Source organism: Numida meleagris, chromosome 21 (assembly GCF_002078875.1).
Source record: "Numida meleagris isolate 19003 breed g44 Domestic line chromosome 21, NumMel1.0, whole genome shotgun sequence".
Lineage (NCBI taxonomy): Eukaryota > Metazoa > Chordata > Aves > Galliformes > Numididae > Numida > Numida meleagris.
The window spans coordinates 402453-416081 of NC_034429.1; the positions used below are offsets into that span (position 1 = coordinate 402453).

Here is a 13629-nt window from a genome sequence, read left to right on the forward strand (position 1 = left end):
CCACGCGGACAGCGGGCGCGGCGCGGAGCAGCGCGGTGCGGGGCCGGTGAGTGCGGGAGGGACGGGGCGGCCGCGTTCCTCTCCCCATCCCTTTGCCTTTCCCCATCCCTCTCCTCATCCCCGTCCCCGAGGAGGAGGGTGGCCCTGCGTCCCCCACCCTTCCGTCCGTGTCGCCTCCTCCTCGCTGCCTTCGCCCTCGCTTGTGGAGCTGGCTGCGTTAGCAGGGAGCAGCGAGCGCCCATCTGCGGGGTCCCAGCCCTGCACGCGACCCCCGACCCTTCCCCCTCTGCTTCCCCTGAGCCCATGGCTGAGCCCCCCAGCCCCTTTCTCTGCAGCCCCCGTGGAGCTACCGGCGGCCAATGGCTCTGCACGGTGGGCAGTGAGCACAAGCAAAGGGTCCGCCCGCTCATCCCGGTGCCATCAGCCCAACCACCATCCCACCGCTCAGCACTCCCTCCTCTCCCCTCGGCAGGACGGAGCTGAACAATAGCGGAGCTGGAAGACAATGGGACCGCCGCACCTTCACGCTTAGCTCGGGAGGAATCCCGACCTGAAACCAACGTTTGGGCCGGAGCTGGTGGGATCCATCGTCGGAGCGCTGCCGGGATCCGCGTGGAGCGGGGTGAGGATGCGCAGCCGGAGCTGAGCGATGCCTCTCCCAGTGCCTAAAAGGGGATCACGGTCGCCTACGGACGCTGCTTTGCTTCTGCATCGGGATCGATGGATGCTGTGATGCTGCGCTGCCCTGGGCAGGGTCAGGGCAGGAGGAGCCGCGCGGGGTTGGGATGTTCCCACAATCCCTCGCTGTGCGATGGGAAAACCCTCAGCCCCGAAGGCGGCGAGAAAGCGTCCCCCCAAACGCACTTCTCATTGCGGGAGCAGGGCTGCACCGCTTCTCTCCCACTGAAAACAGCGTGTCTGGATATTTTTTTTGCCTCTTTTCTTTTGCTGGGTTGTCTCCCCAGGAGCTCTGCAGAAGCAGCTGCTTGGTTGCCCTCCGTGGAGCAGATGGGGCTGCAGGGGTCGGGGAAAGGGCCTTAGGAAGGGTGTTTATAGGGGGGATCGTATTTGGGGTCGGAAGCAACGGTGGCAGTGGCCGATGGGTCCTATTTGTAGGCAGAGAGCGCTGGGACAGGGACACTGGTTTAATTTAAAGCACTGACACAGCCCTCGGGCTGCTCTGAGTCCTCAGTCCGTGACAGACGTGAAGGAAACGCGTCAAAACTGGGGAAACTGAAGCACGGGGATGCCTGGAAAATCCGCCCACACCAACTGCAGAGGTTGGGCAACCGACTGGGCAGCGTGCATGCTTCTAGCTATTCTATCGGGGTCATTTCCAGCACTTCAGGTTTACCAAAGCTACAGCAGGAAATCCATGGGGTTACGGTTTGGGGATCTCCATCGGCCGCCCGCTCCTCTGCGCTCAGCCCGATGCTCTCGAGGCCCAAAAAAGGAAGAGCGTGCCCCGTTCCTGGCTGCTCGGAAGGGGATGTGATGACGGAGGCCAAGGTGGCAGCGCTGCGAGGTGGTAAACAGGAAACCCAGCTGCACCCTGCCAGCGTTGGGGGGGGGGGATGGTAAAAAGCCACTTTTGGGGGCTCCCCTTCCGCCTCAAAATGGGTGATTTTGTATTCATTCATTCATTCATTCATTCATTCATTCAGCCCGGATTTTCCCCCATTCGAGGAAGCGAGGGGTTGGGCTTCCGCCCTTTGTGTCACTCTACGCTCATTGCAGAGGGTTTGGGTTTTGCATTTTTTTTTTGGCCACTTTGGTGTTTTGGGGTGCCTCCCTTCACGGTTCCTACCTTTTATCCTCCCTTTGTGGTGGCTTCCATCATCTGGATTGGGTTGAGCAAAACACCGGCTCCGCTCCACGCACCGCCAGCTGCCAACGCTTTGGCTCAACCCAAATTCTGGTGCCACGCAACGCTGTGCCAGGACTTATCCCAACACCAGCAGCGACCATTCATTTTTTCCCCCCATGTTCTCCCTATGCTGGACCATGTGGATGGGGTAAAGGCCTCGTGCTGATGCGGGGCCGCAACGCAGCTCGTCCGGAAGCGCGCGGCTTCGTCAGCTTTTCCGCTGCAAGATGCAAACTCTGCAGGGCGGGTTTCTCTTCTGCTTTCTGCTTTGCTTTGGCAAACGTTTTCTCTGCATGGAAGCGCGGGTATTTTCTGCTGCATGGTTTGTTTGCTGTCAGCTTGGGATGAGGAGCGGGGATTGCTGCTGCGCTCAGGTTTTTGGTTTCCTCTGACAGGTTTTGTCCCATGGCCTTGGTTGAATCATTTTGCCCTCCGCGCATCGTTGTGGGTTTGGGGTTTTATTTTTGCAGTAAGTTTTGATTCTTGGGGCTTTGGGAGTGCAGATGGACTGTGAAGCTCCGAGCAATGAGGGAAGTGGAGAAAACTGCAATTTGTGCATCAAGTGCTTGTTTTTTTGGCCTTGTTTTCTCTTTTTGTATCAGGGAGGGGAGAGGACTTCAGAAAAAGGATTTGTGCAAGTACATGGGGAAAAAGCAAGACCTGAAAAGCCACCGCTCATAGCCTAAAACCACCCTGAAGCTGCACTGCAGCTTCTCTCAAGTTCTGGTTTTGCAAAGTGCTCTGAGTGAATGGGCGACCCCGAGGGTTTTGCCCCAAATCTCATTTGATTCCGGTCTGAAGCTTCCGAAAAACATCCTCATGCTTTAAAGGCCAAACCACTTCAAAGGCTGGGCTGCAGGGGCAGCTCCTGAGGGTTTGCATGGGAGTGATGGGATATTTTGGCACCGGAGGGAACGCAGAAGTTCAATGGATTTAAAAAAAAAAGGAAAAAAAGCAAGATCCGGTGGCTCTAGGAAGAACCCAGCCCTCATGCACGCTGCCTCATTTCGGGGCAGCACGAACAGGCATTGAGCTGGATCCATCCAGAGCTTCCTAACAAAGCTGTAAAATAAGCGGAGGAAAAAAGAGCAAATCCCACTTATTTCCACCTGGTCTTGCCTCGCCGTGCAGCCCGTGGGTGGAGGCTGCTCCAAATGCAAATGCTGGAGTAAGCGTATCTCCGCCGGTATTAAATTTTCAGTGGGTTTACAACGGTTCTCCCTTATCTGATCTCCCCTCCTGCTTCAGCTGGAGGAGCAGCATTTAATTCTCCCCAGGCCCACAGCTGCTGCCCCGCAGCCTTTTCCCAAGGGCTCTCCCAAACCCAACCCAGGTTTTGTTTCCCGTTGCCCGTCGGGTCGCCGCACCGGGGATGCGGTCGCGCGGAGGCGATGACGCCTTTTGTCTCTTTGCCATTCAGTTCTCATGAAAGAGGAGCGCGAGGATGGAGTACGGCAGCTGCGAGTACCTGGTCCCCTGCGGGAAAGACAAATTCATCTCCAAGTAAGAGGCACGGCGGAGCTGGGACGCCCAAAGATGCGCATTCACTGCTGGCTGGGCGCTCATCTGCAAAATGCGTGGGGTTTTGGACTTTGAGGGAGAGCCACCCAACTCCAGTGGGTTGTTTCCTCTGGGTTGGCTTCGCCTTCTCTTTCTTAACCTTTAAGACCGTCGGGTTTGGGAACTCTCCATTTCTTCGGTGTTTCTTTTGGAAACTCCATTTCTTTGCTCTTCTTGGGGCAAAAAATGGCGACTTCCTCTTACCAAACCGGCAGCGCTCATAGGGGTTTTTGAGGGGATTTTCGATTTTTTTTTTCTTAGGAACGTGTCCAGGTGTTCAAAAAGCGTTCAGAATTTCTGCTGCAGTGCACTTTTTTTTTTTTGCTGAAAAAAAAAAAAATACAATCCACTCTAGTTCAGTAATTGCTCTTTGGTGATTGGCAAGCCAATTCCTAAGTTTCAAGCACGATTTTGGAGGTGATAAAACCTATGTGCACTATTTCACTCCTTGATTTGATGATCTCCAAAGGTCCCTTCCAACCCCATCAATTCTGTAATTCTGTGGTAGCCTCAGATCCTATGATTATCTCGTTACTGATCCAACAATGCTGAGCACCATTGAGTTCAGCTGTATTAATGACTGCTTTATGCTATCAGTCATCGCTTCCCAGTGATTCAAAGCTGTGCTAGGACGTCTTGTCTTTATTGTTTCCATCATCCCTATCATTATTATGCATTTGCAACCAGAGTGGGGCTCGGACTTTTAATTTGAACGCGAGGTCAGAGTCTGGTGCCATGAGCCAAACTGGTGAACTTGTGATAACTTGTGACTCCAGCATGACCCAAGGGCTTCGGCACTCTGATATTTTGCTTTTTCAACCTTGTGACTGACTCCACCGAGGTCCCACGTGTTTCCTGACTTCTTTTTGCAAGGCTGGAGAAGGGCACGGTTGTCACCAAAACCACTGTTGCCAATGGCCAGAGGGACACCTGGTTGAACCTACAGCAAATGCCCCCTATAATGGAGGTCTAGAGGCAGAAAAAGACCCACATTTTCCCAAATGAAGCCTTCGTACTTGCTTTTCCCCTCCTCATCTCAATACCTCTCCTGTTTTCTTGCAGAAATGAGCTGCTGCTGCACTTGAAGACATACAACATCTACTACGAAGGGCAGAATTTGCAACTGCGGCACCGGGAGGTGAGGAACCAGGGTGGGCACCAGGCAGGCTCCTCTCTGGCAGGAGAGGCTCAATGGAGAAATGACGACATCTGGTTTGATTCGGATTTGCAAGGTCCAAAAAATGCCTGTTAGCAAAGTTCATCAATATTTGCTAATCAAATATGGGTACATCCAAACAACTGAACCCCCAAACCCCATAACTCTCCCACAGAAGCATGGCTGAGGTTGGCAGGGACCTCTGAGTCCCTCTGGTCCCACCCTGATCCAACAGGACCACCAGAGCTGGTGCCCAGCACCACATCCAAGTGGGTTTGGAGATCTTCAAGGAGGAGACATCACAACCTCTGGCACTGTACAGCACAGCAGTGCTTCTGTTGGTCAGGGGAATCTCCTGTGCTCCAGTTTGTGTCCAGTGCTTCTGATCCTGGCACTGGGAAGCAATGGAAGGAGCTCTGTCCCTTCTGCACGTCCCTGCAGGGATTTATGGACGTGTGTGGGATCCCACTCCCCAGCTCTCTCATAGCAGCCTCTAACAGTAGAGATGCTTCTGCTCCTTGATCATCTTTATGGCCTTTTGCTGGGCTCTCACCTTGGGGTTCTCAACAGCTTTGCTGTGGGTATGTTCTGCCCCATCACCCAGATCCTTCTCAAGGCTGTTGAAGGACTGGACCGTCCCTGGAGGTGTTAGCAACCGTGGAGATGTGGCACTTGGGGACATGGTCATGGTGGGGGTGGGTTGGAGTTGGGGATCTTGGTGGTCTTCTCCAACCTTACTGATTCTGCGTGTGGGCATGGTGGGGTTATGATGGGGTTATGTTGATGGTTGAACTTGATGTGACCTTGGAGGTCTTTTCCAACCTTAATGATGTTATGATTCTATGATTGACCCCTGGGATACACTGCTAGCGTCCAGCCTTCCACTGCCCTTCACACCACCGACCACCACCCCGGCCCCTCCAGTTCCCAGCCCTTCTCCCTCCCATTTTCCTGCTGTTCCTCTACATTTAGGCTTTTCATGGGATTCGGGTGGGCCGTGCCCACCTCTCTGCTCTTTGCAGGAGGAAGGCGAGCTGATCGTCGAGGGGCTGCTGAACATCTCGTGGGGCCTGCGGCGGCCCATCCGCCTGCAGATGCAAGATGACAACCAGCGCATCCGCCCACCGCCCTCCTCCTCCTCCTGGCACTCTGGGTGCAACCTGGGGGCACACGGGTGAGTGCAGTGATGCCCCAAGCCACGGTGTGCAGCCACTGCCTGGGTGCAACCCCAATTAAGTCATCGGTACCAGGGTTTGGTCATGCGGTAACGATTGTAGTAATAAATCGTTTCTCCTAATGAAGGTGAGGCCCCAGGGCTGTAAATATTTGCTTTTCACCTCCACAGCCAAATAACTGTGCTCACTAGCGAGTCCATGGTGCATTCACTCATTGCTTTGTGCAGAAAATCTCTGTTGCGTGCAATACGCAGAGGGGCTGTTGCAAAGTGAAGTCGCTTGGTTTCACTCTGCAAAGACCCCTTTTTTGCAAAGACCCCAGGAAGCTCCTCCAAAAAGACTCAGTTTCCACTTGAATGCAAACCAAGTTTTACACTGAATTTTAATCTGGGTGCAAGCAGTTTCTCCAGGATAGTTTTAAGAGTTTTCCCCAGGTTTTTGGGCACCCGTGGGGCCCTATGAAGTGACCAAGAGCAATGTTCCCATGGGTTGCTCTGCCATGCATTTTGCTCATCTCCTTTAGACATCTGCAAATGGAAAAATAGGTGCATGATCTGGGCGTTTTTAATGCACTGTGCAGAGGCTGTGCAGGAGGTTTTCAAGTGCTTTGCAGCGTGCAGATCTGTAAGAAGGGGGTGGCTGCACTGCTGGGTCCATCCTGCACCCCAGTTGGGGTGGAGAGCTGTGAGATGGACAGGGTTCAACCACAAAGCAGGGGGAAATCCCTGCTCTCCAGTAGTGGATGGGCTCGTGGGCTATTTTCCTCTCCTGAAACCACAAGGTGAGGCTCCGAGGCAAAAATATTATAGTTTTTTTTTTCTATTTTTTATTGTACAAGGTCCGTGCTGAAGCCCAGCACCTTGCCAGACATCCAGGTGACGGATGTGGATGCCTCAGTGAACACAGAGAGTACAGGCCACAACACAGGTGAGAATGAGTTGGGTTTGTCCATGCTGCCTTCCTTATGCTCCGGTCTTATTTGCAAACCTCAAAACCTGGCATTTTGTTTTCGGTATAAATCGGCGTCCCCCTCTCTCAAACCATTTCCAAAGTGCTCCTGTGGAATCGCAGTGTCCCAAAATCCTCCCGAAGAGTTTGCTCGGGGAAATGCCCTTGGTGGATGCATGGGAGAGGAGGATGGAAAGCAATAGGGGGATGGAGCAGAAGGCCTCGTGGGAGCACAGGGAAGAGGATGTTGCCGCTTCCCCTTCCCGGCAGCTCTGCTTTGACGGAGGAATAATAAGCGCCGTTGTGAATTGCCGTTACCATGGGGAAGTCAACATTTCTGCAAAGTTTTTTTCCCTCCCCACAGCGTTGCTGCGTGCACCGAGGTCAGACTTGAGGGCTTTTCCTCCCTGCAGAGCATTGCCTGCCCTGGGGCTTCCTTAATTCCTCCCACAAGACCGAGACCCACCACCCGCTCGCCAACTTTGCTCTCTGTTTTTGCCATGAACAGCAACGAATGGGACGCCAGAAAAACCCGCCGTGTACATTTCCCATCCAGTCAGGGCATTTTGCACATGTTCCTTGCTAATTTTTTTTGTTGTTGTGCTGTTATGGAAAGGCACTCTGGAGACAGATAAGAGCCAGATATTCCTTTCAGCTTTGGGCTTCGCTGCTCATCCGCTTCCCGACTGGGGAGGAGCTGAGCCCTTGCAGTGCTTCCAGATCTGCAGAAGCCCTCGTCCTTCTTCCCCTTCCTCATTTTGCTCTGCCTGTGCATGACTCTTTTGTTTTTATTGCCCTGGAGACCTGTTGCAGATTGCTGGGCGATATCCGCAGTGCTTTGCCTTGTAGAAGTAACCCCGCCACTACTGCAGGCATATGATGTGACTCACAGAAAGAAGTCTTGGTTGTATTTGTCTCCAAAATCCTGCAAAATCAGTGCATACCGTGCGTGCACAGCTCCTCGTGAGTGCTTAGTCACTGGTGCGCATCTGGAACGGCGCAGACAGGAGATTGTCTCGGCGCAGACATGCTTTGAATTAAAACACCAGCTCGAGCTGGAGGGGTTCATTAAAAATGGATGAAGTGTGAGTTTATAATAATCTGGACGTGGGCCAGTCTTCATGCCGAGATCTGAAGCTTTGGCCTCGTTTTCTTGCTCTCATTAAGGGAAAAGAAAAAAAAAAAAGAAGTTAAATTAGGGAGAAGCAAGTAAGGTGCTCGAGTCCCCAGGAGGCAAAGCATTATCCAGGTGGTGGCGTGGATGGATGCAGTGACCATGAATTAACAGCTTCCTTTGGGAGATGAGGGAGAGTAAATCCTTTAGGAGATTTGTCCATCTTTTGGGGATGTGTTTCCTTGCAACGTGCATCATGGCAATTCCATCTAGGACCCCTTATCAGCTTATCAGCTGATTATGGGTTGACCTCATCAGTTATTGGTTGATCCCATCAGTTATTGGTTGACCCCACTGGTTATTATTGGTTGACCCTGGTGGTTATTACTGATTGACCCCACTGGTGGTTATTGGTTGACCCCACTGGTTATTGGTTGATCCTCTTGGTTATTGGCTGAATCTGTTGATTATTACTGGTTGACCCCATTAGTGGTTGTTGGTTGAATTTGTTGGTTATTGGTTGACCTTGTTGGTTATTGGTTGACCTTGCTGGTCATTAGTTGACCCTGCTGGTTATTGGTTGACCCTGCTGATTAATATTGGTTGACCTTGCTGGTCATTAGTTGACCCTGCTGGTTATTGGTTGACCCTGCTGATTATTATTGGTTGACCTTGTTGGTTACTGGATGGCCCAAAGCAGAGCGAAGAAGTGATTTCAGCCCAACTTGTGCAGGGAATCGTCTCTCTGTCTGCCTGTTTGTCTGTCCTCAGCCCCATCCTGGCTTTTCCAGGCACCACGAGGCTGCAGCCAGAAGATCCACCGCAGCTGCTGCGCACACGGAGTGACGTGGGTGTGCGGCGCCGGGGCAGCTCCCGTACCCCCAGCGAGCAACGCCGCATCCGTCGCCACCGCTTCTCCATCAACGGGCACTTCTACAACCACAAGGTGAGACCCAGTGACCCATCCCCTGGCAGCGTGGATGGGTTTTGGTTTTCATTTGTATTGGTGACACACGTCTTGTGCCCCACAGACATCCGTGTTCACGCCGGCATACGGCTCCATCACCAATGTGCGGATCAACAGCACAATGACAACCCCGCAGGTGCTCAAGCTGCTGCTCAACAAGTTCAAGGCAAGTGAGGGAAATCCCTGTGCCGGGTATTATGGGGAGCTCAAGTTCCATGGGAGAGCAAATCAATGGGATTTTCTGTTTTTTTTTTTTGTTTGAAAAATCCCAAATCCAACCGCATTGCTTCTTAATGTCTGTGTTCAGATCGAGAATTCGGCGGAGGAGTTTGCACTCTACATCGTGCACACCAGCGGAGGTGAGGCTGCAGGAGGGCCCCGGTGCTGGGGCAGCTGAGCCCATTGGTGGCCTTGCTGCTATAACAACAGCACCTTTGGTATTGCAGAAAAGCAGAAGCTGAGGGCCACCGATTACCCACTGATTGCCCGCGTCCTGCAGGGCCCCTGTGAGCAGGTCTCCAAGGTCTTCCTGATGGAGAAGGACCAGGTGGAGGAGGTCACCTACGATGTGAGTTTTGCCTTGGAGGAAGCTTTTTGCCTCCGGATGTCCCCAGTGGTTACGTGGGCTGGAAAATGTGGGTGGGCATTTCCAAAAAGGAGCTTTGCAGAAATTGCAGTCCCTGGGCATGCATCCAGGCTGGGCCAGGCTCTGAACACCTGATGGAGCTGTGGGTGTCCCCGTTCATTGCAGGGGAGTTGGACCAAATGCCCTTTAAGGGTCCCTTCCAACTCAAAGAATTGTATGATGCTATCATCCTTGACTTCCCATGTGCACGCTCCTGGGCTTTGAAGCGTTGCAGGTGACCGAGGAGCTGCTTTCTGCAAACTCTTAGCTTTGCAAAACTTCCTGCTGGTGTGGACCCATTCATTTGCAGGAGGAAGGAGAGAGCCCTCCCACATCCTCCCACCCACCTGCAATGCTGGGTGCCACTTTTAGAGCTTTCTCAAAGCTCGTTCTGTGCTTGAAGGGCAGCGGAGAGCAAAGGGACCCCGCTGTGATGGTGAAGGTGTCTTAAACCCGGTAGGAGATGTAGCAGTTGTGGCTGTGAAGAATTCCTTCTTTTCCATCATTTGACATTGCAGAGGGATGGGGAACAGCCCAGCGGGGCTCAGTAGCTAGGAAAAAAGATGCCAAGAAGGGGAAGGCAGTTCCTGCCTGCAGGGGGATGCAGAGCTCCACACTTTTTGCATTTGCTGTGCTCCATCTGCCTCCCGTCTCCTGAATCTCTCAGTTCCACATCCTTTGGCACAAGTATTTCTTTTTTTTCCCAGCTGGGGGAAGCACTGCTCGTGGGAATCAGCTCTGCTGTGCCATCTGCTGGCTCGCTTGCACTCCTGGTGGGGCTTTGTTCCTAAGTCAGAGCACAGACGAGGCATTTTTGCGTGCATTTGGGTGTAGATAGCGCTAGTGGGAAGGGCGATGTGAAGGATCCGGGCTTGGGATGGCAAAGTGAGGTGGAGATTTCCCTGCATGTGTCTGCTCTGCAGGTGGCACAGTACATCAAATTCGAAATGCCCGTCCTCAAGAGCTTCATCCAGAAGCTGGAGGAGGAGGAGGACCGCGAAGTGAAGAAGCTGATGCGCAAGTATGCACAGCATGCCCTGCACCCGGGGGGGGTGCTGGTCTTAAAGGGGACTGCTGGGGGGCTTAGCTGGGGGGCAGAAACTCATTTATGAGGCAGGCAGCATCCCTAATGCATGCACAAGCTGCTGCTTTTTGCGTTATCCAGAGCTTTCTTAGCAATGTGGATAAAAAGAGCAGCTTGCTGCTGCTGCAAAAATGCTGCACTGGAGCCAATCCCTGCAATAACCCCGGGCTCGTGGTGCAGAGTCAGCTCCCAGCACAGCGTGCTCCCCCGGGGCAGAGTTTGGCTGCAGTCTATGCACGTCCCATCAGGAGGTCTGGGCTTCTTTGCAGCGATGAACTGATCCCAGCCCCAGCATCTCTGACCTCTGCTCGAGCAGATGCAGCGGGGAGCTTGGAAGCATTGGGAGTCTCAGCTCCATTTGCTTTTGAAGAGCTCTCAGAAAGGAAAAGAGACGCGCCAATCCCTCCCAAACCCTGACATTTGTGGGGTTTTCTATATATAAAAACGATTAAGAAGCGATTTTATTTTCCCAATTTAAAAAGGATAAAGCTCGAAAACAAATCAGCGTTCTGTATTACTGGTGGGAAACTGAACTTTTGACATTATACTGAAGAAAAATGGATGGTTTCGGGAAGCCAATCCTACATAATGCATCTGTAGAGCAGTGAGTGCTGGTTTCCTGAAGCCATTCTTTCTCAGCTCAGCTCTCTTTGCTTTTCCCTTTGTCTTTGCAGGTATTCCATCCTCCGACTGATGATTGAGCAGAGGCTGGAGGAGATCTCTGAAGGTCCAGTGAGGCTGTGAATGCAGCTCTCATTGCAAGAAGCTTGCATGAAGGCCATCCTGCACCGAACCCTACATTCCCATTGCTTGGGGAGCATCAACCAGGAACCAACTCATCCTTCTGCATTGGGCAGGATGTAGCTATTGCCATGCCCAGATGTCACCCCCAAAAATTCGAGCCCGTGTGGTGCCAGCACACTCAGGGTAGCCCCGTCCCATGCACGGGACTTGGCAGCTTCTTTGCAGCATCCTCAGAGGGCTCTTCTTCTGCAAATGCTTGTTCTGCTCCTTGCTGGATGCAGAGAGCCATGTGCAGGGCTCTCCCAGTGGCACAAAACTCCAATCCTTGCAAAACAGAGAGAAAGAGGAGATTTGGGAGCAGGGCAGAGCAGCTGCACAGGAGCATGAGAGGAGCTGCAAGTGCTCAGCAGCAATAACCCGGGTTCAGTTTGGTGCATTTCCCCCATGCAGTGCCTGGAGGAAGCCAAACAGCACAAATGATTCCTCTTAGAAAAAAAAATATATATATATATATTTTAAAAAAAAGCACATTTGTCTTGCAATAATTCACAGGTGATGGGAAAAGCTTTTGTACAACCCCAGAGGACCTCGGAGAATTGCTTTCTTCCACTTTTGCCATGGAAAGCAAAACAAGATTGAATGTTGGACTTACAGTGAAAGAGTTTCCCAGCGCGTTTCTCCCTTAAACCCGCATCTGGTTGTTTAACCCTCCTCCCCCTGTTTCTAATTTGCACTAATTATACTGCGGGATTTAAACAAAAACCACCACACTCATGATGTCAAAACTCTCTGGTAGCCGTACCGTGCCAAATGCCGCTCGCCGGAGCAACGACGGTGCTGAGCTGCCCCCGAGAGATTGCTGCAAGGAAACTGGAGCAGCACAGGGACTCTGTGAACATTCCTCATCTCATTTTTTTTTTTGGGGGGGGGGGAATTTTTTGCGTGTTTGTGAGTTGAAACTGGGTCTGGGTAATGTTTCTGCTTGTGTGTGAGGATGGTGGGAGGGGATTGAGACAGAAAGTGGTTTATTTTGCCAGGCAAAAGCCTCCTCCTTCCATGCTAAACCAGCAATATCTATTTTATACCTCGATGTCAACTAAAACTCTGACTTTCTCCCACTCTTGAGTATTTTGCGATGTATCTTTGTTAACATTTTTTTTGGTTAATGGTACCTTTTACACTTTTAACACGTGTTACAGGAAGTATTGTCCGGTGTCAAAAGTGTTTTATGTATTTGGAGGACGATTGTGGCATTGCTTTGTTTATTAACCAGAAAACCAAAATATGTAGCAACTTAATACAGTACAGAAGCACACGAGTTAGAGCTGGTTTTGTTCAGAATAAAGCACTTTGTGGACGTGGTTTGTTGGGCATAGTGGGGATGGGTCAATAGTTGGACTTGGAGGGCTTGGAGGTCTTTTCCAACCTTGATGTTTCTAAGATTCTATGGGCATGGTGAGTACGGGTCAATGGCTGGACTTGGTGATCTTAGAGGTCTTTTCCAAGCTTAATAATCCTATGATTGGGCATGGTGGGGATAGGTTGATGGTTGGACTGAATGATCTTAGAGGTCTTTTCCAACCTTAATGATTCTATGATTCTATGGGCATGATGAGGATGGGTCAACGGTTGGACTTGGTGGCCTTGGAGGTCTTTTCCAACCTTAATAATCTTATGATTCTATGAGTGGGCACGGTGGGGATGGGTTGATGGTTGGACTGAATGATCTTAGAGATCTTTTCCAACCTTACTGATTCTCTGATTCTCTTCCAGAATGCAAGATTCACCTCTGAAGGGAGGCTTGTGTCCTGCTTAAACTTGTTTAAACTCACTGACATTTTCAACCTGACGCATTTTGGTTTTTTGCCTCCCAGGGGCCAAGCTCTCTGGAAACCACGGTCCCGTGTTGCCCCTCCCACTGAAAACAACTTATCCCTCCCTGTACAGGAGGGGAATAGTGTGACGTTGGCTCTGACCAGCAATGCTTTGTCAGCTGGGAAAATCCCAGTGCAAGCTGAGCTCTGTGTGTGCAGACAGGAGGAGGCACTGGCAGCGTGGCTGCAGCTGCACGGTAAGGGCAGTGCATGGCTGGGTGGCATGGCAGAGGGGGGTGAGAAATAGCAGGGATGGAGCTGGGGGATTTTCAGGTTTGCAGCATGCACCAAGGCTGGGGGTCGGGGTGGGAAGAGCAGTCCAGGGAGGTATGCACTGGTATATTACAAGCAATGTGATCCGTAAGTGTGGATGCTGCAGGGATAATAATAATAGGATGGGGGAAAAAGGAAAAGGGAAGCCTTTATTTGCCTGTTTCATTTGGTTTTTTTTGTTTTTCTACATCCGCAAACATCTGGAATGGAGGCTTGTGCCTAACTTTCTTTAAAGCAAAAAA

The 13629-nt window shown here is 51.7% G+C and overlaps 2 protein-coding genes across 5 annotated transcripts in view; both read left to right on the forward strand.

The window, feature by feature from the left end:
* RASSF2 (Ras association domain family member 2) lies at positions 1-12581 on the forward strand. 4 transcript variants are annotated; one of them, XM_021375015.1, is made up of 12 exons: positions 1-46; positions 473-622; positions 3288-3370; positions 4490-4565; positions 5606-5757; positions 6597-6685; positions 8612-8766; positions 8852-8953; positions 9095-9146; positions 9234-9355; positions 10336-10433; positions 11171-12581. In XM_021375015.1, exons 3-12 carry the CDS (start codon positions 3312-3314, stop codon positions 11238-11240), a joined length of 975 nt encoding a protein of 324 aa, XP_021230690.1. In that variant the 5' UTR covers positions 1-46; positions 473-622; positions 3288-3311; the 3' UTR covers positions 11241-12581. The 4 variants fall into 4 exon arrangements, with proteins under 4 accessions (XP_021230690.1, XP_021230693.1, XP_021230691.1 ...); XM_021375018.1 differs by lacking the exon at positions 11171-12581 and adding an exon at positions 9723-9868; XM_021375016.1 differs by lacking the exon at positions 1-46 and having other exon boundaries at positions 53-622.
* The window catches only part of LOC110387158, a 3127-nt gene continuing 2199 nt past the window's right edge, over positions 12702-13629 (forward strand). The window contains exon 1 of the mRNA XM_021375019.1: positions 12702-13311. Within this exon, the coding sequence (XP_021230694.1) occupies positions 12963-13311 (349 nt within the window). The 5' untranslated portion in view covers positions 12702-12962. The remainder of the gene's footprint in view (positions 13312-13629) is intronic.